Consider the following 23,600-nt stretch of genomic DNA (forward strand, 5'->3'; position numbering starts at 1 on the left):
CACGAATCAGAAGGGATAACATTCACATGTGGAAATATCCTCTCTCCCCAGAATATGTCCCAGTTCAGAAATATATCTTTTCACTGTCCCCATTTCTGTGCTGAATATTCTCAGCTCCCACATCCTAATCTCCAGTTTCCAGTCTCAACACATCCAGCAGCATCAGTGACTTTTCCCTGCAACTGCTGCCCATGGCTTTTGGCCATGGCCCCTACACTGGGTGGTCAAAGTAAGAGGAAGTTGGAAGAACAGCCATGGGTGATCCCAAAGGATGTTCCCTACATTGCCACTCCTCACGTTCTGCAGTGAAAATCATTCCTGGGTCACCACACCAACCCCCTGCCGCCCCAGCATAGCTCCAGTGCTTGCTGTGGAGCACCCTTCCTCCAGACTTCATGAGGCTGCTGAGCCCTCAGGCATCTGGGGAAAGGAAACAGCAAGGCAAGGCCTGATGGTCACTGGCAGCAGAGCATCCAGAAATGCCTTCTGCAGCACCAAGGGATCATGCCCAAAAAAGGAGGCACTGCAAGGTGGGGTTCCATCCTCCCATTCCTCTGTGAATGGACAGGGGTCTCTTTTTCCCTCATCCCATTCCACCTCAGAGCAACACCTACCTCCTTTGAAACTGAGGAATGTCCACAAAAGGAAGCACCACATGGAAAACAGGTTTAATGTAGCAGAACTTTAATGAGACGAAAGAGGGGAACAAAGTGAATCTGAGTGTAGGTCAGCAGTGAGAATCAGGGGAAGCCAAGACTCTGTGGTTGTGGAACACAGAGAAATTCCTACATTAAATCTGTCTTCCTGACCCATAGTGAGAGGAAACAAATGGTTCCCAACACACTGGCTGTGGCACCACCATGCTGCAAAGGGGAACCAAAGCAAATAAATGAAAGAAAGTCAAAGCCATTCACTGCTACTGAAAAGAAGTCCAAAAGATCGATTTTCTTCCCAGCATCATGTTTTCTTGTCCTCGGGGTCTTTCACAGCTTCTTTATCAGTTAAGGAACCTTCTGCCATAGTAGTGGTTGGAAATGCCAGAGAGGTCACAGCAGCCGGAGCTGATGGGCACTCCATCACAGCTGAGGATGCTGCCAACAGCAGCAGAGGTGGAGGAGCCCACCCCGGTGTTCTGTGGGAAGGAGCTGAGGATGGGTCCGGGCAGGGTCACAATCACAGGAGAAGGCTCAATGGCAACAGTGGAGCTCTGGCACTGCCTGACACAGGGCTCACTGCAGCTGTTGGCCAGAGGGGTTGGGCCACAGGGTCGGCATGGCAGGCATGGGTTGTAGCAGGACGTGTCCTGGGGCTGGAGGTGCACCTGGGAGAGAGTAGAAGTGTAAAAGGAGGAAGCAGAGCACAAGGTCAAATAAGAGGCAGCCTGATTAACCTGTCACAAAGGGGAGCTGGAGTTTTGGCAAGATGTCACAAAGTTTTTATTGCCCAGTACGGAGCAGCCTGGTCCAGAGAGGCTCTCTACAAATTTCAGCCATGTCCCAGACTCTCTAAGTAGAGCTTTTCCCCACTTTTCTCTGTCAGGAAAGATACAAGCCCCAGCACCAGGCAAAGGAAATCTAAGCTAAGCTATACATTGAAGAGAAATCTCACTCTGGAAGAGGAGGAGAAGGGCTTCTGACTCACCTGATTCTGAAGGAGGAGGTGGCAGCAGAAGGGAATGAGAGAGTGGAGACTTGGGCAGCCTTTTATATTCGCTCTTCATAGCTGCAGGACCAGAGACACCCTTAGCATAGGTAACAATTTCCTGACAAGCTCATCTTGGATGCAAACCATTACAGCTAATGATGTGGGCTGTGCTTGGGTTTCCAATACTGCTGCCTTTTCATTTCCAGGTATGAGCCATGCCCATTTCCCAATGAAAGCTTCTTCAGAACACCAGGATTAAAGGTTTCACCAATATTTCTAGGGCATGAATTCAGCCATGCAGACGGAAGACTCTGCTCAGGGTCTGGATGGGAACAGAGCAGGTAAGTGAAGTCAGCATGGGTCACTCAGATGGGGCTCTTTGAAGTGTCATTATCAGGCAGAAGCTCAACAAACCTCAGCCAGAAGCCATGGGCTGCAATGCATGAGGGCACCCCATGGTCTTCCCTTTCCGTCTCTCCTCAAGCTCACCTCTATGTCCTCTTGCTCTTTGACCCTTGCTGTTGCATCCCAGGGTGTATGTGTTGTGTTGCTCAGTTTTGACTACATCGAGCCTAACACTGTTTCCAGGAGAGCCCTCTCAGACTGACTCTCAGCAAAGCTCATGGTTCTTGGTGTCCCTGATCATGAGAGAATAAGCTGAGACCTTGGACATTGCAGGTGCTGAATGAAAGGATCAGGATCTGTGATATTGCTTTGCTCTCAGTAGAAGGAGAGAATTTTTGTCTTTCAGAGGGAAAGCCAAAGACCCGATGGCTGCCTTGGACTTGACCTGACAAGGACTTTTATACCTTGCAATGGAATCTCAGTCTTAGTGCCCAGCAACTGCCTCTTATGGGCTGGGATGCTGGATTCAAGATTGCATCCTGAAAGCCTTCTGCTGTCCCACCAGGGTGTCCAGAAAATACTCTCCGAGGTGAGTGAAAGTTCCTGAGCCCATCTCTCCTCCTGAATGTTTGACTGCCTTGGCTTAGCTTCAGTTTCAAGACAGTGAAGCCAAGGCTTACCTCCTTTCCTTCTCTGACCTCAGTGCAATCACTTTTCAGGGAGCTCTGATTCCTTCCCTGTGGAGCTTCTTCTGATCTGAGGCTCTAGTGTAGGTGACAGACAAAATCATTTATTTCTGAAGAGTTAACAGTCACTGTGGGCAAGTAACATGAAGGGGATGTGTGTGCCTAGTGATTAGAAGGACCTTAACAGCCTCTCTCATACTTCCTTTTTGACAAATTGGAGATTAGTTCATTCAGTGAGAGAAGTAGTTACAGTCTCCATTCTGGAGCAGAGTGATGCAATGGAATCTGTTCCAAGCAAGGGCTGATGTAGATGACCTCTGAAAGCCCCTCCTGATCTGCACTCTGATTCGATGAGTCCTCTAGACCCCTGACCTCGCTGAAGCCTGCATGCTCACTGGCTGGTGTATGCAGCCTGGGAGCTGGGAGGGGGCGGGAGTAGGTACTGCAGTGTGAACCAGGAGCAGGGACTGGCAGGGGGCACCGAGGCACGGGCTGCAGAGCGTCAGGATGAGGCAGTGCTGGGGTGAAGATCTGGCAGGGCTGATCATGGCGCTCTTGGGTGCGTGGTGCAGTGCTGGACGGGGGCTATGTGGGTGCAGCACCAGACCAGGGCCTCAACACACGCCCTCCTGCTCCTTCTCCTTTTTTATTTCCCCTCTATCCTCCCTTCTGCAGTCATGACTTCTGTCCTCAATGAGGTCACTCGCTCCCAGCTTACCTTTCTCACTCAGTTGCTCCATTTCTGTACCCATCACTCCATCCACCCATCCATTCCTCCCAGCCAACCTCTTTCCCTCATTCCCATCTCCTTCACTCTGAATGTCCTTCCATAAATCCCTCATACTTTCTCATCTCCAACCAACCACTCTCAGAAAAATTATCTATCCCTACTTTGTTCTAAGAACACAACCCCATTGTCTCTGAGCCATCTTCTTCTCTCATCACCTGCTGCATATTTCCTGCTGAAGCAAAGTGATTCTTCTTCTCTCCTTGGCAGTGGCTGTGGGCAGAGCCGAGGTGCAGCAGGAGCCACAAGCAGAGACCACCGAGGGCACCGCCATCAGCATCCACTGCTCACACCCCAACCTCCAGTCTTTTGAATACATCTACTGGTACCGTCAGTTCCCGGGCCACGGACCGGCATTCATCGCACGCGGTCACAAAGGCTCCGAAGAGCTGTCGGCCCCGCCGGGGCGGCTGTCGGTGGCGGCAGACCGCCGTTCCAGCGCTCTGTGGCTCTCCGGGCCACGGCGCGAGGACGCGGCGGTGTATTACTGTGCCGTGAGAGACACGGGGAGAGGAATCGGGGCTGCGGCCGCACAAGAACCGCGGCGGGCGGGGCCGGGAGTGTGGGGCGGGGGGACAGCTCCGGGCCGCTCCGCAGCTGATGTTTGCAGCACGGGAGAGGGGAGGGGAAGCTGCCATTTCCTTCAAGACTGATGGCTTCTTCGTCCACTGATGTTCACCGTCTAGGCAGATTTGAGCTGCACGTCCGTGATTTACAGGGCCACCCTCACCTTGAAGCCTTGGTTGCCAGAGTGTATTACTGCAGAACTAGATGCACATCAGCGAAGGGTTCTATCTCCACAGTATGCAAGGTATCCACCTAAATGAGAAACACAGCAAAGGGTGTGGCTTTGCCAGGAAACAGGAGAGGGAGTAAGGTGTTGCCCAGGAGCAGCTCTTTCTAGTGTCAGGCTTGCTACTTGGCACTTCTCTGCTCACCAGCTCCAAACACCAGGATTTTGCCCCCCACCCTTGTCCTTGCCCCAGTCCTAGTCCATTTACTTTCATTAGTGGCAGCAGTGGCTGGGGAGCCCCAAGTCCTGCCTTTATGCCTTGCACAGGTGTACAATTATGATGGGGATTGTGCTGCAGATTCCTCTGCTTTGACACCCCACCTGTCTGCCCTACTCCAGCCAGTACTGAGCCAAGCCATAGGAATGTGGAGTCCATTCCCGTATTCTATAAATTTATATATTCACCCATGAAAATAACGTTTATCTCTTTCTTATCAGCTGCCTCACCCTGACTCTGAGTCTTAATGTGTGGAGCCGTATCAAGCAGCTGCTTCCAATTAACACAGGCTGAACTAAGAGAAACCTGAAACCCTTTGAACACAACACCTGGTTTTCCCAGCACCCTGAACATTATAAGGATACTTTGTGCTTTCAGAAGTCTAACTCTAAAAAAAAGAAGAGCACACAAAAGCAGATATCTCTACTGCAAGGAAGATATTTTCCCTTGCAGTGTAAATCTTCTGAAGAAAGAGGCAAACCCAAGGAAAAAATGCAGGAAGACACTGAGACTTCACTCTCTGGATGCCTTGAACTCCCAGGACCCTGCTCACTACTTCTGCACCATTCACAGGTCATGTGGAGATAGGAAATCCAGCTAAGCTTTAACACAAACCTTCTAGGACTTAGCACAGGATGCACAAAGTTTTGAGTAGATAATTGTTGTGATTTCTCAGACTCTCTTCAGAAGAGACAGGCCATCACTGTGCACCTCAGGCAGTCCTGGCCTCTCTACAGGACCTCCTTTTCACAAACTGATGGTTTCTATCTCCTGTGTCCCAGTTGCAGTGTTTTATTCTGAGGAGATAGTTCAATATGTTTCTGTCATCTGACCAGCCTGGCTACTCATGTGATGTTTTCTTGCACCACTGAGAGCAGTGAGGAGCAGCCCTGCTTTTGTTTCAGGGGCATTTAAGGGTGATGAGATCTAAGGCACAAGGTGGTGGTGAGCAGGGAACACTGGCATCTTATGATGCACTTACACCTCCAATGTTTTCTATATTTATGAGGTCTGGTATCGGCGACAGCCTGGTGGACCCCTGCAGTACTTGCTGCAAAGCACACAAATACTCTAATTCTGGGGACTTTGTGAATTCCCCTGCATACTTAATTGCATCCCAGTTTTAGTAAGATGTAGCAAAACCTATACCTCCCGGTTTTCATCTCTCAGACATCTATGTCCAGAACTATGACACAGAAGTGCCTCATTGTTCCTCTGCTCAGTTTCAGGTTGTCATTCTAGGATGAGTGAGGTGTCAAACAGTAACAACAGCTGTAGCGAGGACAAGAACATGGACTGGGCCAGACATACTGTTGGTGGCACCTCCAGGCTCTTCCACTATGATCTGGTGGCTGAGTCCCTCCTGATACAGAGAAATGTGCAGCACAACACAGTGCCACTCCTCTGAGGAGACATCTGACATCCTCTGGAGAGAGCTCCATGAGAAACCTCTGATCTGATTATTTATACTGAACTCATAGGTATAATGACAGAAGGTACTTAGGTGTCACAGGATATTAATTAAAGCATCACCACATTTTTTGAGGATTAATTCCGACATTATGCTTTCTAATGTAGAGCGCTTCTCATTTAAGTCAGTTAATAAATTCAATCAAATGTTAAAATTTGGTCTTTAAAATGAGGAATCAAGTCTCAAAAGCATCTTGATGAATGACAAGAATCTTAAATAGGTGGCTTCGTAAATTATAGATGCATATATTTACAAATATATTCACGTCCACATTGGTATGAACATGTCCTTTGGTAAATGAAACCTGAATACCTTGGTATACCTGAAACCTGAATTATTTCTTTTGGTGGACCTTGGAGGTATGGTCCTGGCCAATGCTGCCTGACCACTTTTTAGGCAGCTCATGTTCTTCTCATACATCTGCACTGTGTTTAGGCCTAGCTCAGGCCACCTTACACTTTTGCAAAGGGACAACTCCAGGACAACTCCCAGTCCAAGTCATATCTTTCCCTGCGTGACCTGCATCTGCAGGACTCTGCCTGCTACCACTGTGCTGTTCTGTACCATTTGCACAGTGATAGGAAGTTCAGCTGAGCTTTAATAAAACCTCCTTCCAGGTGCTGCGTTGGTACTTTGGCACTAGAAGGCAGATGAATCACATGGGCATTAAGGTTGCTCCCTGAGTGCTGCATATTGAAGCATACAGTTTTCAAGTCTTTGATTCTTACAGGGATGTGCTGCCTTTTCTGTCCCAAATAAGCTCCAGCCCTTCTTCTTGCTTTTGTTCCATGTTTCACCCCAACCTCACTTCTGTAACTCTGCAACATCTTTAGAAACAAGTTTTGCCATTTCCATCATTCCTCAGTAGGGCAGGAACCAAGTCATGGCCCAGCTGTTGAGGTGTGAATAGCCCTGCTCTCATTTTGGGCATGAAACAAGTTGACTTGGTCTAAACCATTAGTTTTGCTACCTGAGGAACAAGCAGAGGAAATGGGTAAAGTACAGAGGATTACTTGGGAGCTAAGTGGGAGAACTGGAAAGTCTATGCTCTCCCAGATCAGAGATTATAATGCAGACACGAGTTTGTGAGGTGTCTGCATACATCCGCAGTGTCCCAGAGATGACAAGCAGAAGCCTTGGGAAGTGGTGGAATAGATGAAGCAGTTGTTTTAGCTGTTCCTGCTTGTTCAGTCTCATGTTCTGGCATTCCAGGTACCCTTTCTCAGGTGCAGATAGAAGCCTCTGGACCCACGGTAGCAAAGGTCTCAGAGTCCCTCACACTCACCTGCCACATCTCTGGTGTACCCATCACTGACAGCAACTATGCTTGGGACTGGATACGTCAGACTCCTAGAAAAGACCTGCAACATCTAATGTTGCAGTATCCTTTCACGGGACTACAGCTCATTGCTTCATCCTTCCAAACACTAGTCAACAGCTCTTCAGATCTCTCCAGGAACCAGCTCTCTCTGGAAATGCTCTCGCCAGCAGTTGCAGACTCAGCCACCTACTTCTGCAGCATGAGAGAGCTGCAAAAGGGCACAGTGCTTGAAACAGAGGCAGGATCAGGGCATAAATGAAAGGAGGAGCTTTAATCTAGCAAAGTCTTTTGTGGTTGGATGCAAGAAACTTCTCTGGAATAGTGTGGTCTGGCTTTCCTGGAAAAGAATGCAGAGGTGCTGTAGAAGCAGCATCATCAAAAGGCTTCAAATTCTACAGCTCCTCTGACCCCACCTTCTCACCTTTAGTGTTGTCATAGAGCAAGGGTGTAACTAAGGAGGGACCAAGACTGCCTGCAGTGGCAGAGGCAGGGAAGGTCTGGTGGGCCATGTGGTCTGCTATGTGTGGGGGGGTTACTGGCCATCACAGGTAAGTGAGAGAAATGAGTGATGGCCTCCCAGGAACTGAGCAGCCTCTGGGTTTTGCATGGCTCTCAAGCTGTGCTTATCACTCACAGCCTGACATGTCCATAGCTCTGGGGAAAAGGAGGCTGAGGAGAAACCCTATCACTCCGTACAACTACCTTAAAGGAGTTGGTAGCATGCTGGTCTCCTTTCCTAAGTAACAAGCAATAGGACAAGAGGAGATGTTCTCAAGTTGTACCAGAGATTGGATATTAGGAAAAATTTTTTCAGCAGAAGGGTTGTCAGTCCTGGCACAGGTTGGCCAGGGCAGTGGTGGAGTCACCATCCCTGGAGCTGTTTAAAAGACAGGTAGATGTGGTGCTGAGGGCTGTGGTTTAGTGGTAGACTTAGCAGTGCTGGGTTGATGGTTGGACTCATGGATTCCCTAGAGACGCTATAGGTGTTCTTAGGAAAACAAATAGAATCACTGAGCAGTTTTGGTTGGAAAAGGACTTTGTTTTCCTAAGAACACCTATAGTGTCTCCAGGGAATCCATGACAAGTACCATTGTTCTTGGAGAAAGGGTTGAATGAGATGGTTCCATCCACAGAAGAACATGAAATTCTTCTCAGTGCCTCACCTCAGTGCAGCAAATAATGTATTCAGTTTGGGGCTGCCCACTAAAAGAAGGACATTAAGTTCTGTAGCATGTTCAGAGAGAGTGAGTGGTCTGGAGGACAAGTCCTATGAGGAGTGGCTGAGGGAACAGGGATTGTTTAGTTTGAAGAAGAGAAGGATAAGGGGAGACCTCCTTGCTCTCTACAACAGCCTGAAAGGAGGTTGTAGAGAGGTGGTGACCCCACTGCCCAGAGGTGGGAGTCTCTTCTCCCATGTAACCAGTGACAAGACAGAGGAAAATGACTCAAGTTATGCCAGGGGAGGTTCATGTTGTATATTAGGAAAAAATTCTTTCATAGTCAGGCATCTTTCATAGTCAGGCATTGGAAGAGGATGCCCAGGAAAGTGATGGGGTGACCTGCCCTGAAACAGAACTCAGCTCAAAGTTTTCAGTATCACCTCATGGGACACAGAGTCTAAACATTCTCAGTACATTCTCAGCCTCTAACATCTCAGTAGCAGCATTGGAGCACTTCCTGCAATGTTTTGGAAGGGGTGCACCAGCACAGAGGAAGCAAAACCAAAGGCAGATCAACTAAATGGAACAAATCCAAGCATGTGGCTTGCAGGGGGCTATGAAGGCAACTGTGTGTCTGCAGTCACCCAGAGGGAGAAAGTCTGTTCAACTGCACCTGAGCTCTCAATGAAAAGCAGGGTGAGGTCTCACTGCTCTGTGAACATTTAGCAGCAAGTGAAGGATGTGGGAGAGGCACCTGTATGTATCAGGCCTGTGGCAGGGTGCATTTAGAGCTTGTTCTGTTCATTCTGCCAGCAGTTCAGGAGTGAGGCAGTAAGGAGGAGAAAACAATTTGACACAATAAAGAGAACAGCAGATGAACATGCCCATGTTAGCAGTGGAACACACAGGCACTGGTACTAAAGAAACCAAATTAATTTCATTTGTTTGTTTTTATTAAGAAGAAGAAATAGACTTTTGCAGGTGACAACATCAATGGTGCTAATAAACATACTGAGTAATACAGTGTGGAACCTGGCAGGTTTGTGGACAGGAAGAAAGGATGTTATTTCTTTTTGGATCTTAGAAATACATTTGAGGATTCAGAAACTGAATTACCTGCACAATTACAGGTAACCATTAGTCAAAATAACTAAAGTCAGATAAAAATCAAATGGACAGCCACGTCAACCATAACTTAATGTTCCCCACTTTCAAGCTCAGCTAAAAACATATCAATCAAAAGGCCAAAGCATAGGCAATTCTGTGATCAGAGAATCTAGTTTACATGATCAAAGAAACTAAGAAAAAAAGTGGTGCATATAATTAGGAAAGCACTCCCAGGACCCTTATAAAAATTGTACTTAATCAAGAAATATTAAAAAATCAACTTTAGCACATCAAGAGAGTCCATTGAGCAACTATCAACTAAACAAAAATAGCTATTGAGGCATTCATAAATGGACTAATTTTTTATTTGGCATGAAAATAGGATCTGGGAACATAAGTACTTGAAGATTCAGAAAGAGCTGGGAAAGGCAGAATGAAACTTAACTGAAAATTAATGAGACTGGGGCAGCTGGTCCAAAAATATTCTTTAATATTTCACCCCAAGTCTCTTGATATTTGCTAAGAGGCAAACCAGTAATCAGGACAATAACCCATAGGATTCTTCCCAGCAGGTCTCTGAGGAGCCCAAATTCTGGTCTGCTGAAATACAGGGCCATGGTCCTGCTTTTTACATTGCTTCCTCCTCTCTGGATCCTGAGTTCAGTCTGCATGAGGACACTGCAGCCAAGGTTGCCCCTGACCTTCACATCTGCCACCAGTTCTTCCTCATTTGCAAGCAGGAGATACGGATCCTCAGTCCCTTTTTTTTCAGGACACTCCAGTACACTCCAGAAAACTGGCTGTTGGCTTGGACCCTGCTGTGCTGTCCTTACAGCAGATATTTGGCATTGTTCATGAGTGGTCCCATAAGCACCAGGGCTAGCAAACACGAGGCTTCTTCCAGTTGTCTATTGTGTTTTCCTGATCAGGTGATCCCTAATAGCAACCCAACGCAAAGTCACCCATGCTGCTCTGCCCTCTAATCCTGGCATCTCCACTATTAGCTGGCTCACTGGGCATGTCAGAGCACAGCTCCATGCATTCCAGGTGCTCCCTGACACAGAGCGCAGCCACCCCTTGTCACCTTCCCAGCAGGACCTTCCTAAACAGCCTGGCTCCATCCACTACAGTACTTCCCTAAGCTACTCCACTGTTTGTCCATGATCCCAGAGCTCTTCAGCCAGGTCACAGAGGAAAAACTGGGCCATGATTGGCAGGAGTTCACTTACCTGCACTTCACCATGCATTGCAGTTCCTGGGTTGTGTGAGCTACCCCACCACATCTCTGTGTTGACAGTGGGGTCATTGCCCTGCAACTACTACCAGAGCTATAATTTCTTGTTTGTTCTCCATTTCCCATGTGTTTGTGCACAGGCACTTTAAAGAGGCCCACAGTCATTCTGCTTTCCCAGAAACGATGTGGCCACTTTTGTACAATCCTTTCCATCTCTTTCTCACTTGATCATTGATCATCCTCCTCTTCCCCCATTATTTCTAGTTCAAATCTATTCTTATCAGGGTAGCCAGCCTATCAGTAAAGATAGATTTGTCCCTTTTAGTCAGGTCCTTCCAAACAGGCTCAAGTAGGCTCCAATGGTCATAGAAAACAATTCCCTTTTACTAGTGCCAGCTGTGCAACTGCCTATGACCAGCAGGATCCGTCTACTCTTTTCTGTTGCTGGAAACGGACGTCACCGAGGGCATGAGCTCAATTCTGAGGCCAGGGACAGGAGCTATTGGTAGCCTAGGTTAGCAGCAGAGACTAACTGTGACCAGCCTAGCACCGTGCCTGCTCTAGAGTGAGCTGCCTGGTTGCACCCAGCCTCACCTTTTATTGGCCCCAGGTCTTGGGCATGCTCAGTGGGGCCAGCCCTAACCGGGCACAGGTGAGACTGGGCACCAGCCTGGCTCATCACCCGGCGATTCCTGGCACCTGTATCCTACATTCCACCCCCCCACCCCCCCCCCCCCTTTTTTTTTTTTTTTTTTTTTACAAATATACAATTCTACAATATTTACAAATTCTAATACAAATTCTATCTAATGGTACAAATTCTATCTCTCTCTCTCTTTTTTTTTTTTTTTTTTTTTTTTTTTGGGTTTTTTTGGGGGTTTTTTTTGTGTTTTTTTTTTTTTTTTTTTTTGTCTTTTCGTGGGGGAGAAATGAAAAAGAACGCGAAGATCACAGTCGCGAGGTGCCTCATTGTTCGGCGCTGATGGTTATGGCTTGGTCGGGGCAGGGCGCGTCCATTTGCTAGGTACCCAGAGAGGTCCGGAGTCTGATGAGACACAACTGTAACCTCTCCCGGTAAATAGCAAAGGCCTGGGTCCTGTCCATTGTCCCGTTGTCGGCTCCTTGTAATAAATTTGGATTTCAGGCATGCGGATGACTTTCTGCGACGAGTAATGTAATAGGACGGGTGGCTCCTGGGAGTCGCGGCTTAGGCTCAAGAAGTTTAATGTGAAGAGAGCCTTACTAAGCCGCATTTGTGGATCCATCATTTTGCTGTCTTTCTGTTTTTGCAGATATGTCTTCAGGGTGTGATTAGCTCTTTCCACGATCGCTTGCCCTGTGGACGAATGGGGGATTCCTGTGATATGCTTCACCCCCCAAGTAGCAAAGAATTGTTTGAGTTTTTCGCCTAGGTAGGCGGGTGCGTTGTCTGTCTTCACTACTTGAGGGATCCCCATGACAGCAAAACAGTTGGTAAGGTGTCGGATCACATGTAGAGCCTTCTCCCCTGTCTGAGCCGTCGCCCAAAGCATGCCTGAGAAGGTATCGATTGTTAGATGTACGTACTTCTGTCGACCGAATTCTGGGATATGCGTCACATCCATTTGCCATATTTCGCCAGCCTGAAGCCCACGTGGATTCACGCCCATTCCCAGGGTAGGGCCAAATTGAGCGCACTGGGGGCAGGCTTTAACGATGCCTTTCGCCTCCTCCCAAGTGATGGAAAATGTGCGCTTCAAGGCCCTGGCGCTCTGATGGAATAGGGAATGGCTATTCTGGGCTTTGGCAAATTCCGTGACCGGGTTTTGAATTCCTAGGCTGACTAGAGAGTCAGCTCTGGCATTCCCTTCCCCCAAGCCTAGTGCTGTTTTGTGGCTACGGATATGTATTATGCAGCATGGCTGCATTCGGATTCTTAGCGCACGCTGCAATGATAGAAAGAGTTCCTGTAGCCTCTTGTTCTGCACTGGCTTGATTAGAGCATCCTCGATTCAGTTCGCTATTCCGACTGCGTATTGCGAGTCGGAAACGATGTTAATAGGGACGTGTTGCCATTGCGTCAAGGCCCATATTATGGCAAGCAGTTCCAGGGTTTGAAGATTGTCCTCGGTGGTGCCTGGAATCAGATGCTGTCTCCATTGGCCTCGGTCCTGCCATACGCAGGCGGCCATTCGAGATTTCTTCCCAGCATCTGTAAATACTGTTATTCCAGGCACTGGACGCTCCGAGACGATTGGCCGTTCGATCCACTGGAACTGACTGATGGCTTGAAGTCATTTATGTTTCGGGCCATCATGACGTACCTCGCCAGGATATCCGAGTAGGGCGAGTTGTAGCGGCTCGGAGTGTTGCAACATCCAATCGAAATCAGTTGTCCTGATGGGGATGTTGATCCACTCCGGTTCTTGGCCGTCTACTTCTAGGCAACGTTGACGTCCCTTCTGAATGAGGAATGCTAAGATTTCTGTCTTCTGCCATATGCCCTTTTGGGCCGTATGGTGTGGAATAGCCATTCTAGGATTGACACAGACTCTGATGTTCTAGAGTCTCGGTTACATATTCCGTCGTATTTTTGTCCCTCTGGTTTCTCTTCCCTCGTGAAGTCCTGAAGGAGTAGTGCGAAGGGGAATGACGGGTGATTATATACCCATACTCCGATGGGGTGGGCGGCGTCTCGCCGATCCGCAAAGCCGGTTGCCAACTTGTGGACAACCTGTTTGAGGGCTTTTGAGTGCTCCTCTGTCCAGTCCACAAGCGCCCCTGGTTGAGTGCCCCGTAGCAAGGACAAAAAGGGGTGGATGTCCGCATTGGTGAGACCTATAATGGGTCTAACCCATTGGAGTTCGCCCACAAGTTTTTGGGCGTCATTCAGTGTTCTGACCGAATGAATTACCTCCAATTTTTGTGGTCTCACCATTCCGTTGGTTACTTTCCATCCAAGGTAGCTCCAGGGTGACTTCGTTTGGATTTTCTCTGGAGCTACGGTTAGTCCTTTGGTCTTGAGCCGATCGGTCAAGACCTGGCTGATGTTTACGGGGAACGGGGCTTGCTGGCAGAATAGGATATCAACCATATAGTGATAAATTATCGTGTCCGGCATTGCTTCTCTGATCGGAGCGAGTGCCCATGCCACATACGATTGGCATATCGTTGGCGAGTTTCTCATTCCCTGAGGAAGCACTACCCATTCGTATCACTTCGCTGGTTCACTTTTGTTGACTGATGGAATTGTGAACGCGAAGCAAGCGGTGTCTTCACGATTCAAAGGGACGGTGAAAAAACAGTCCTTCAGGTCGATGACCAGGAGATGCCAGTCTCTAGGTAGCATAGTTAGTAGGGGCAGCCCAGGTTGGAGGGCACCCATTGGCCACATCTGGTCATTCATTTATCTTTCTGAGGTCCTGGATAAGTCGCCATTTGCCCGACTTTTTTGGAACCACAAAGATGGGTGTGTTCCACGGGCTCGCGGACGGCTGGATATGTCCAGCGTCTAGTTGTTCTTTTATAAGTTGATTTGCGATGTTTAGCCGCTCCTTAGAAAGGGGCCATTCTCATGCACCAGTGGTCCGTATATCCGGGTCAGAATCCTGTACACAGCCGAAGTCGATAACGTAACGTCTATTGCAGTGGATAAATCGAATCCGAGGCTACCCCGTGTAGCCACTTGTATCGCCGCGCGGGGGCCTCGCGCTGTTTCTTCCGTTTTTTTGGAACCAGCATGCGGCGTCATTATGGGTAGCCTGTTGGCACCAATTACACCACACAATTGCCTGGCAACTCCGTCTTTTATGTCCCTTAGAGTTGCATCGGGAACAGGATGAGTTGGATCTTCTCGGTTGAATCGAGCGGGGCGGCCGATTCGGGCGGTTTCTTCTTCCGCCCCCGTTTAACTTCTGAGCCACCGCCGCGAGGAGCTTGTGGGTGGGCTCCAACGCAGCAGCAAAGGCACCGGCCATCCCTTGGTGTTGTTGATGCTGGGTGGCTCTGGCCGCCACTTCCGGCATCTCCGAGACCTGGGCCGTTTTCGGTAGTGTGGAGAATAACGCTTTCATTTTTGGATTGGCATTCTCACATGCCAACAGCTTAAACATCGATTCCTTTTGTTCTGGCGACAGTTCTGCCTGTGCCGTTACTGATTGCCAGAGCCGATCAACGAAGTGTTGGTAAGCTTCGTTTGTTCCTTGCTTAACCCCGGTAAAGGATGGGACCGGGTTAGGCTCTGGCACAGTATAGAAAGCTTGGCGAGCTAAAGTCGCCACAGTATGGTGGAGCGCTGGTGGGAATTGTAGTTGGAGCTGGACATCCGCATAGCGCCCCGAGCCCGTAAGCATTTCGGCCGTGACGCCGGCTAGAGGGTCGAAGGGTGCCCTGGGCCGGTTTGCTTCTGCCTGGGCCAGGCGTTCCCACTCCCTCACCCAGATGATTTGCTGGGAGGGGGTGAGGAGGTATCTAGCCAAGCTCCGGCAGTCATACGGGCAGTTCATATCTGAGGTAAACAGCCAGTCCAGGACAGCTTGGCCACTCTCTGTTTTCAAACCCTGTTCCTTCAGGGTTTTCCTGGCCTGCTGTAGAGTCTTCCAGGAATGCTGCTCGAAAACAGGTAGGCCGTTGTTGGTCTGGAGAACAGGGCATGCGACAGTGCTCGGCTCCCACTTGCCTTCCAGGATGGCATCACGAATGATGCCGGACCAACGGCCCGGTCGTCCGGTAGGGACACTTGGTCGTGGTGGGATGTCGTCCTCTTCATTGTCGGAGAGGGTGGGAGGGTTCCTATACTCCCCAAAAGCCGAGCGCCGTTCAATGTTAACTATGCGCTGTTCCATAGATTTCATGGCCCGAGTGACCTGGTCTTGTAGGGCCGATATTTTGTCCTCTAAACCGGAAGATGTAGCCGGCTGGGTATTGGTCTTTCTTGGCGATGAGGGCAGTGGCAGGGGTGGGCCCTGGCAGCAGCTAGAAGGGCCTTCGGCTGCCGGCTCCACCCCGTCATTTTTGGGGTGTTTCTCCACTTCGTCTGGGCCGATGTCAGAGAGCATCTCGGCCACAGACTGGTGGGTTTTACCAGACATGCCCTTTATGGCCGGTCTATCGTTATTTAGCCCCAGGTATGCCTGTTTGGGGTTCTCTTCTTTTTCAGGGGGTGGTGCCGAGGAGGCCATAGCGGGTGTTGTGGTTTCCCGCAGAGACGGCTCAGTGAGCGCAGCTTCTGCCACGGCTTTTATATCTTTTAATAAGTCGATTACCACCCCCCATGTATCATCTAGTCCGGTTCTTTTTCCAGCTACTTCTTGGGTATGAAGTTTCTCTAGCAGCTTGCGGACCTCCTGCCAGAGATCCGATGCAGCTGCAGAGGCGGGGAAGAGTTCTCGCTTCTCCGCCACTGCCAGGTTTTCCTTAGCAAGGGAACTGGCTGATAAGCCCATCTTATTCTTTTCTCGGTCAGTCAAAAGTAGATGAAGAAAGGGTAATAGATCTTCTTACCCGAGTCGCTGAATGAAGATTTGTAGGAGGATTCGCTCCCGGTCGCTTGTAGAGGGGGCTTAGACCGAAGGCCTATGCCCGCATTCTCCACCAGATGTTGCTGGAAACGGATGTCACCGAGGGCGTGAGCTCAATTCTGAGGCCAGGGACAGGAGCTATTGGTAGCCTAGGTTAGCAGCAGAGACTAACTGTGACCAGCCTAGCACCATGCCTGCTCTAGAGTGAGCTGCCTGGTTGCACCCAGCCTCACCTTTTATTGGCCCCAGGTCTTGGGCATGCTCAGTGGGGCCAGCCCTAACCGGGCACAGGTGAGACTGGGCACCAGCCTGGCTCATCACCCGGCGATTCCTGGCACCTGTATCCTACACTTTTCCCCCCCTCACCGGCAAGGAGAAACTCACCTGGGCCCACATACCCTTGACCATCATGCCCAGGGCCTGCTTGCTACTTTTTGGAACTCCCCTGGCAGACTCGTTAATAACCACATGGAAGACTAAGCAGGGATTACTTGAGTGTAGGTGTAATGACTTCTGCAGGCTTCCTGTCTGAGAGCTGCAGAGTCTCAGAGATTTTCATAAATCCTTTGAAATAGCGAATAAAAGTGCTTATTTGCTTTTTCCTACTTTCTGCTCAGTTTATCTCTGTGAGACTTTTCAGAGGTGCTGTGTAATCCCAAAGTTTTGACTTATAATTTGACTTTTTTAGTCTTATTTTAGACTATTCTGTGAAAGCCATATCATGTTTCTTCATGTGACATATTGGGACAGAAACCAGTCAAGAAGTCATGTGACTTCCTGCATAATCCAAAATTCTGTGTAGTGAAAAAGAACAGATAGTTTTTGCAATGGAATATACCACTGTGCTCATGGCTGGAGTACCACCATGATACAAACAACATAAGACCCTGTACAAAAACCCAAAGATGGAAAAAAGCCAATGTATATGGGGGAAGAAAGGCAATGCATGACCAAAATGATTAAGGAGACAATTGCTGCATTCTTTTCATATTTCTGTTTATCCTGGAAATGTAGATCTCACAGGGTTTCTAAAAGATGAAAGAAAGGAAGAAATTGACAATTCCATCTTCAATCAAGCTATGTGAAATCTTTAAAGTCTTCAGTTATTGTTTTTCCCTGCCCAGTTTTGTGGCTCTGGATACCCTCATTGGGTTGCACACATGGATAATAAGAATTTTCTGCTGCAGTAATTCCTAGAGTGCTGTTTCTCCAGGCAGAATTTTTAATAATCCTGAGTTTGTATCTGCTTATGAAGGCTGTAGAGCAGTAACTATGTTACCTCTGTATCAACATTACTCCATGATCCACAGACACCTGGTGCACACTACTTAAATTTAATATCTTACCATTTATTCCCAGTTTGGATAGCACTCTAGCCTGAATTTATTCTGAAGTGTCCTATCCTCCAATGGATTTTCACTGTCTCATTTAGATCAGGAATGCTCTGCTCAGTAAAGAACTGGCAATAGAGAGAAGTTTTTAAACAGATCTTGAGTTCTCATGTATGAGAAGTTAGTTTTTGGCATGCTGAAAACATGCATTAGCAGTAAATATGGCATAATCCCTATGGGAATTGGTTGAGTCTTCTGGGGTCTGAAAAAGAAATAATTCTGCTGTACTGACTACAGCTATACAGTGTACACTCATTCTTGCTGAGGATCGTAGTGAGTTGTGACAGAGAAGCAGCTTCCTAGAATGCAAAGTGTTTGGAAATGCTGAAGATAAGAAAAAATTAAAAACCTCAAAGATCTTCCCTGATAAGAAAAAAATGCACAGGACTGAGAGGCTCCAGCAAAAACACATTACAGCACCTGGAAAGGAAATGTATGTTGTAGGAAAAGCAAAATGAGCGTTTTTTGATTTACACATTTTAACTGTGTATTTAATCCTCGTCTTGTCTTCGGGACTGGGACTCAACTGACTGTGGAACCAAGTAAGTATTCTTTATGCATGAAATTCTTCTGAGTTGTCATTATTCAGATTTTCCCTTTTTTCCCTTTTCCTTCCCTTTGTCTTTCCTTTCCCTTGCCTTTCCCTTGACTTTCCCAAATTTCAGGCAGCTGCTCCCCATGATTTGAAATTAGACTTTGGGCTTTCTATACACAACTTTTTGATGTGTAATTAGACAATTTAAGTAGAACAACATTGCTGAGCACAGTAATTATGGGACTTAGAACATAGAACTTGGGCTCCACAAGGACAAGTCCTGGTGACTAACATGCTGAATTTCTCTGGGACCTGACATCTATCCATTTACTGAGGCATCCTTGTAAGCACTGCATAGTGTTTAAAGCCATGTTTGGGCAGCCTGAAGGGAACTAAAATTCCTGTGGAGGCTGAAATTTAAGTTCTGGATAATTTCTAATCTGTCAGAGCTAAAAAGTGAGCTCTGAGGGGAGGGAAGAATAATATCCAGAAGAATTAAATGGAATTTTATGGAATATTTTTCTTTTAGCTTGAGCTAAACTGAACAGGTCAAATGAAGTGAATGGATGCTTGATTTCTGTTTCCTGGAGGTGTTCACAAGCATAGAATTGTGCCTGTTTTATCAGTAGAGCCAGCCCATGAAGTTATGGTAGACTGCTGGCTGCATTTCACCTCAGTTCCTCTGTACTGGCAAGTGGGTGGTGGGGGAAAGAGAAAAATCAGATCAAAAATCTTGAATAGAACTTGAAGAAATCCCCTTGAATAGAGCTTGAAGAAATCCTCTCTCATGAAAAAAAGGATAGAGCTGAGGGATCATATCTTTAATATCTTCACTGATGATTTTGATGAAGGGATTGAGTCCACCATCAGCAAATTCGCAGATGACACTAAGCTGGGGGGGAGTGTGGATCAGCTGGAAGGCAGGAGGGCTCTGCAGAGGGACCTGGACAGACTGGAGAGTTGGGCTGATTCCAATGGCATGAGGTTCAACAAGGCCAAGTGCCGGGTCCTGCACTTTGGCCACAACAACCCCATGCAGCGCTACAGGCTGGGGACAGAGTGGCTAGAGAGCAGCCAGACAGAAAGGGACCTGGGAGTCTGGATTGACAGGAAGCTGAACATGAGCCAGCAGTGTGCCCAGGTGGCCAAGAAGGCCAATGGCATCCTGGGCTGGCTCAAGAACAGCGTGGCCAGCAGGTCCAGGGAAGGGATTCTGCCCCTGTGCTCAGCCCTGGGGAGGCCACAGCTTGAGTCCTGTGTCCAGTTCTGGGCCCCTCAGTTCAGGAAGGATATTGAGGTCCTGGAGCAGGTCCAAAGGAGGGCAACCAGGCTGGTGAAAGGACTCGAGCACAGACCCTGTGAAGAGAGGCTGAGGGAGCTGGGGCTGTTCAGCCTGAAGAAGAGGCGGCTCAGGGGAGACCTCATCACTTTCTACAACTCCCTGAAAGGAGGTTGTAGCCAAGTGGGGGTTGGTCTCTTTTCCCAGACGACTTTCAACAAGACAAGAGGGCATGGTCTTAAGTTGTGCCAGGGGAAGTTTAGCTTAGATATTAGAAAGAATTTCTTTACAGAGAGGGTGATCAAGCGTTGGAATGGGCTGCCCAGTGAAGTGGTCGACTCTCCATCCCTGGAGATATTTAAAAAGAGACTGGATGTGGCACTTAGTGCCATAGTCTAGCAACTGCAGCGGTGGGTCAAGGGTTGGACTTGATGATCTCTGAGGTCCCTTCCAACCCAGCCAATTCTATGATTCTATGATTCTATGATCACTTGACCAGACTGCAAGACAGATGCTGTGCAAAACTGAGTCTGTCCCTAATTCACCTCTCATTAGCAAAGAAACCCATTAGGATGCTCTTCTCAAATTTGATGTGTAAATCTTTTTTATATGTTAGCATTTTGTAAGCTGAACTTTTGTTAAGGAAGCATATTAGATGATTTCTTGTGGTTTCATATTTTTATTAAAATTAATATTTTTAATCTTGTTCTGAGGTTGGTATGTGAAGTCATCCCAGTTTCTTCACCTGTGGGCAAAGGTATTTTAGTTTTAAAAAATCATGCCATCTAAATTATTTTGAGACTAGCTGTTTCCAGGAATTATTTCCCCTTCAGGTTTAGGCAAGAAGATTTAGAGGAGGGTAAGGAGAGTAGAGGAAAAGCAGTTAATCCCTCGTGTCTCATGCATATTTAACACAGTCCTTGACAGAACTGTTATTTTTAAGAATTAAACTGTTGAGGAAACTGGTTAATTTAACTTTTGAAGTGGCAGTCATGAAAGATTTCTTGTCATTTGCAGGTACCTTATTTAAAAAATAAAGATCTCAACTCTAGGCATGAGCTTTGGGAAAAGGAAGCTTAGAAGACTATGGAATAAAAGCTCCTATTAAACTAAAAATGCTTTCATTCATGTTTTCTGTCTTTAATCTGATTTTGGAAAGAGCAGAAAGGAATAATGACAAAAAAGGCAATTAGTCTTTGATAATACTAGGAATCAGTCCCAGCTGCAGTGTATATGAACTTCAGGTGACTCAGCATTCAGGCAAGCTTGTAATAAAATCAAATCTTGTCCAAACATTGCTTTTTTGATTTTTCTTTTTTTTTCCTTTTTTTTTTCCCTTTTCTTTTCTTTCTTTCTTTTTTTTTTTTTTTTTTCCAGAAATGCAAAGAAGTTCTGACCCAGAAGTCATTATGATTAAATCAAAGAAATTGAAGGAAGACGGCAGCACTGGGAAAGCAGCTTGTTTGGCAAGAAACATTTATACAAAGAACATTGTCTTGGAGATGTCCTCTGATGAGGTCCTATATGAACAGAATAGATCCATCCTGACATCAGAGTCATTGTACAATACCATTAAGGTGGTCAGTGTGAAAAACAACATGGATGTGACCTGTGTGGCCAAATTTGATGGCAGTACTCTTACAGCCAACACAACATTGCCAGGTACAGTTTTGTGGTACAACTGCCACTTATTACTAGAGACCACATCTTCTAGTGCTTGCTGTTCCTCCTGGTGGTAAGCATTGTCCTGGGTAATGAGTAGAAAAGGGAAAGACTTAAATGTTTCACTTTTTTTTTTTTTTTTTTTTTCCGAGGATGAGGAGGAGGATGGGAAGATAAAATCAATTTTCAAGTGCACATTTATTTGTGACTAAACACCTCACAACATAGCAGCAAATCTCATTGCACACAGCCTGAAAGACCCTTTCTAAAACCAACATAAGGTGAAAGTAGTAGTGTACCTGTTTTTTTCCTAAATAATTTTTTGTATTTTGGGAATTTTTTTTTTTTTAATCAGGAAGCTCATGAAAATAGTAAAGCCAGAACAACTCAGAAATTCTTTTGTTTCTTGCAATTGCATGGGCAATTTTCTCCTGAAATTAATGTCATAATTATTGACCAATTATCTGAGCCTCAGACTGCATTGCCCACATATTCCTATGGGGAGGTAATGTGAACATTTTGTTTAATCCTTTTGAAGCTCTGGGTGTACTTTTTAATACTTTGCTTTATCATGCTACAGAACAGAAGGCTGAAGAACCAGTATCAGTGAAGGTTTGCAGCACCACAGGCAACTCTGCACAAGGTCAGTTACCTAAGTAGATTGTGAACTTACATTTCTCTGTTGGGGAAAAATGCATAGAAATGTATTTTCTCAGGGTTAGAGGCATCAGAAAACAAGATATTAATCAAACATAAGGTGCTAGTTTAGAAACAAACAACAGGAAGCAAAACCTCATCTAGATAGACACCTTCCTCCCCTGTTGTTGCCATGTTTCTGTATCATCCTTTGTTGTTGTTTCTCCCCCTGAAACTGTTGCCTGTTTTTTTGGGTTTTTTTTGTTTGGTATGGTTTTTTGTGGGGTTTGTTTGGGTTTTTTTTGTTCACTTTCTGCCAATATCCCAGTACCCAAATCGAGGCCATGATCTCTGCCAATTTTTTTCTATCACTAAGCAGATCCCGAAGTGGAAAAAACAAATATGCTGGCTATGGCTGTGCTGTGTTTGAGAATCCTGATGGCAAAAAGCATCGCTTTCAATACACTCATGAGTGTCAAATTGTTTCTCTTCTGAGGTAAGAAGGCACATAGCTTAATCTGTAGAAATACTGGAAGCACAGGCCAAGAATGACCAAGTGTCTTTGTGTATTTGTTTCAGCCCACACTTGAGGATTTCTGGGGAAAAAAGCCCACCACCATCACCCCTCTCTGCCCCCTGCCAAACGACACTGCCTTCCAAGAAAGTAAAATACAAACCACAAAAAAATCCCAAACCCACCCTCCCTCCTAAACTACAAAGTAAACAGAACTTTTCTGGATCCAAAGCTCAGTTCTTGGTGGCTGGTCTCCAAATATTCTTTGCAGCAAACTTGCTTTTCCAAAGCAACTAGGGCATTGCCAGAAGTTCCCAGGAGATATCTCAGTGACTATTTCAAGTGGCAGAGCACAAAGCCTAGAGAAAAATCAAGACAAGTAAGGAGTCGAAAGCAAAGCTCCCAAAACACAAACATGTGAAATAGGGGGAGGAGAAAGAGAAGGTGGGAGGATTTTTAAATTAAGGTATCCAAAGAGGCACAAAAGAAAGCCCACACTAAGTTCTGTGAGGCTACCTATCTGGATCTGACAGCTATCCAACAGTGGTATGTGGGCCCAATGCATTAAATACACTTTAAAACCCACTTTGCTTTTCCAGGCAGTGGGGAAGCAAGGCAACGGCAATCTGAAGATCAGGAAGAGATAGCATGAACCACAATTGTTTAAACAGCCAGTGTCAAATCTGATGACAATAATGGCCCAGAACACACACAGCACCTTCCATTTCAGACATTTTACACTGTTGAAGCCTGCCTAGCTAATTTATTTCAGGATTTGTAACTGCTTTTGCTATTTCTGTTTCTGTGTGAACTGAAGAGAGTGCATTTTTCCTCCTCCCTCTGCTAAGCAGAACATGAACTCCCCATCGTAGTACTTTTTGCATGAAAGCATTCAACCTGCTTGAATAGCTTAGAAAATACTACAGATGTGTGGCCCTTTCCAAACAACTTTTACAGGCACACTGCATTACATCCTTTTCAATCTGATGTATTGCTGCTGGCAGAATTCAGGCATAGTAGATGCTATTTATGGCTTTAATGTTTTTTAGATAGCTTTGATAACAACAATTTTCTAATGCAGATGAGAAGGTCTGTGCTGGATCTGAAGTGATTCACTTGAACCAGATAGTGTTCAAGCATAGAAGCATTGCTATACTAAACCTGTATTTCTCCTGCAAAATATATTGCAAAGGCATTTCAGGTTACTCTAGTAATGTCCAAAATAAAATTTTGTTAAGCTAAAATGCTGTGGTTTTTTCTGTGCTTTTTCTTCTGAATTTGGGATGGAGATTGCTGAAATCCAGCTGTTGGCCAGTGAGT

The 23,600-nt window shown here is 46.7% G+C and overlaps 1 protein-coding gene and 1 long non-coding RNA gene across 2 annotated transcripts in view; one reads left to right on the forward strand and one right to left on the reverse strand.

Moving 5' to 3' along the window:
• Window positions 1-23,600, reverse strand: part of LOC139787951 (uncharacterized) — a 540,427-nt gene that overhangs the window by 309,698 nt on the left and 207,129 nt on the right. The window lies entirely within an intron of this gene.
• Window positions 3,119-23,524, forward strand: LOC139787625 (T cell receptor alpha chain MC.7.G5-like). The gene is made up of 8 exons (XM_071726883.1): window positions 3,119-3,234; window positions 3,673-4,022; window positions 6,412-6,521; window positions 18,153-18,196; window positions 20,846-21,130; window positions 21,711-21,773; window positions 22,146-22,262; window positions 22,880-23,524. The coding sequence occupies exons 1-7, from the start codon at window positions 3,183-3,185 to the stop codon at window positions 22,259-22,261; spliced, it is 1,020 nt and encodes a 339-aa protein (XP_071582984.1). The 5' UTR covers window positions 3,119-3,182; the 3' UTR covers window position 22,262; window positions 22,880-23,524.

This window comes from Heliangelus exortis, chromosome 27, assembly GCF_036169615.1.
Source record: "Heliangelus exortis chromosome 27, bHelExo1.hap1, whole genome shotgun sequence".
Classification (NCBI taxonomy): Eukaryota; Metazoa; Chordata; class Aves; order Apodiformes; family Trochilidae; genus Heliangelus; species Heliangelus exortis.

Coding starts and splice junctions, on each gene's coding strand:
- LOC139787625 (XM_071726883.1), top strand. CDS start 3,183: ATGAGGCAGTGCTGGGGTGAAGATCTGGCAGGGCTGATCATGGCGCTC. Junction 4,023..6,411: donor CGCGGCGGGCGGGGCCGGGA/GTGTGGGGCGGG, acceptor ACTTTTGCAAAG/GGACAACTCCAGGACAACTC. Junction 18,197..20,845: donor TCAACTGACTGTGGAACCAA/GTAAGTATTCTT, acceptor TTTTTTTTCCAG/AAATGCAAAGAAGTTCTGAC.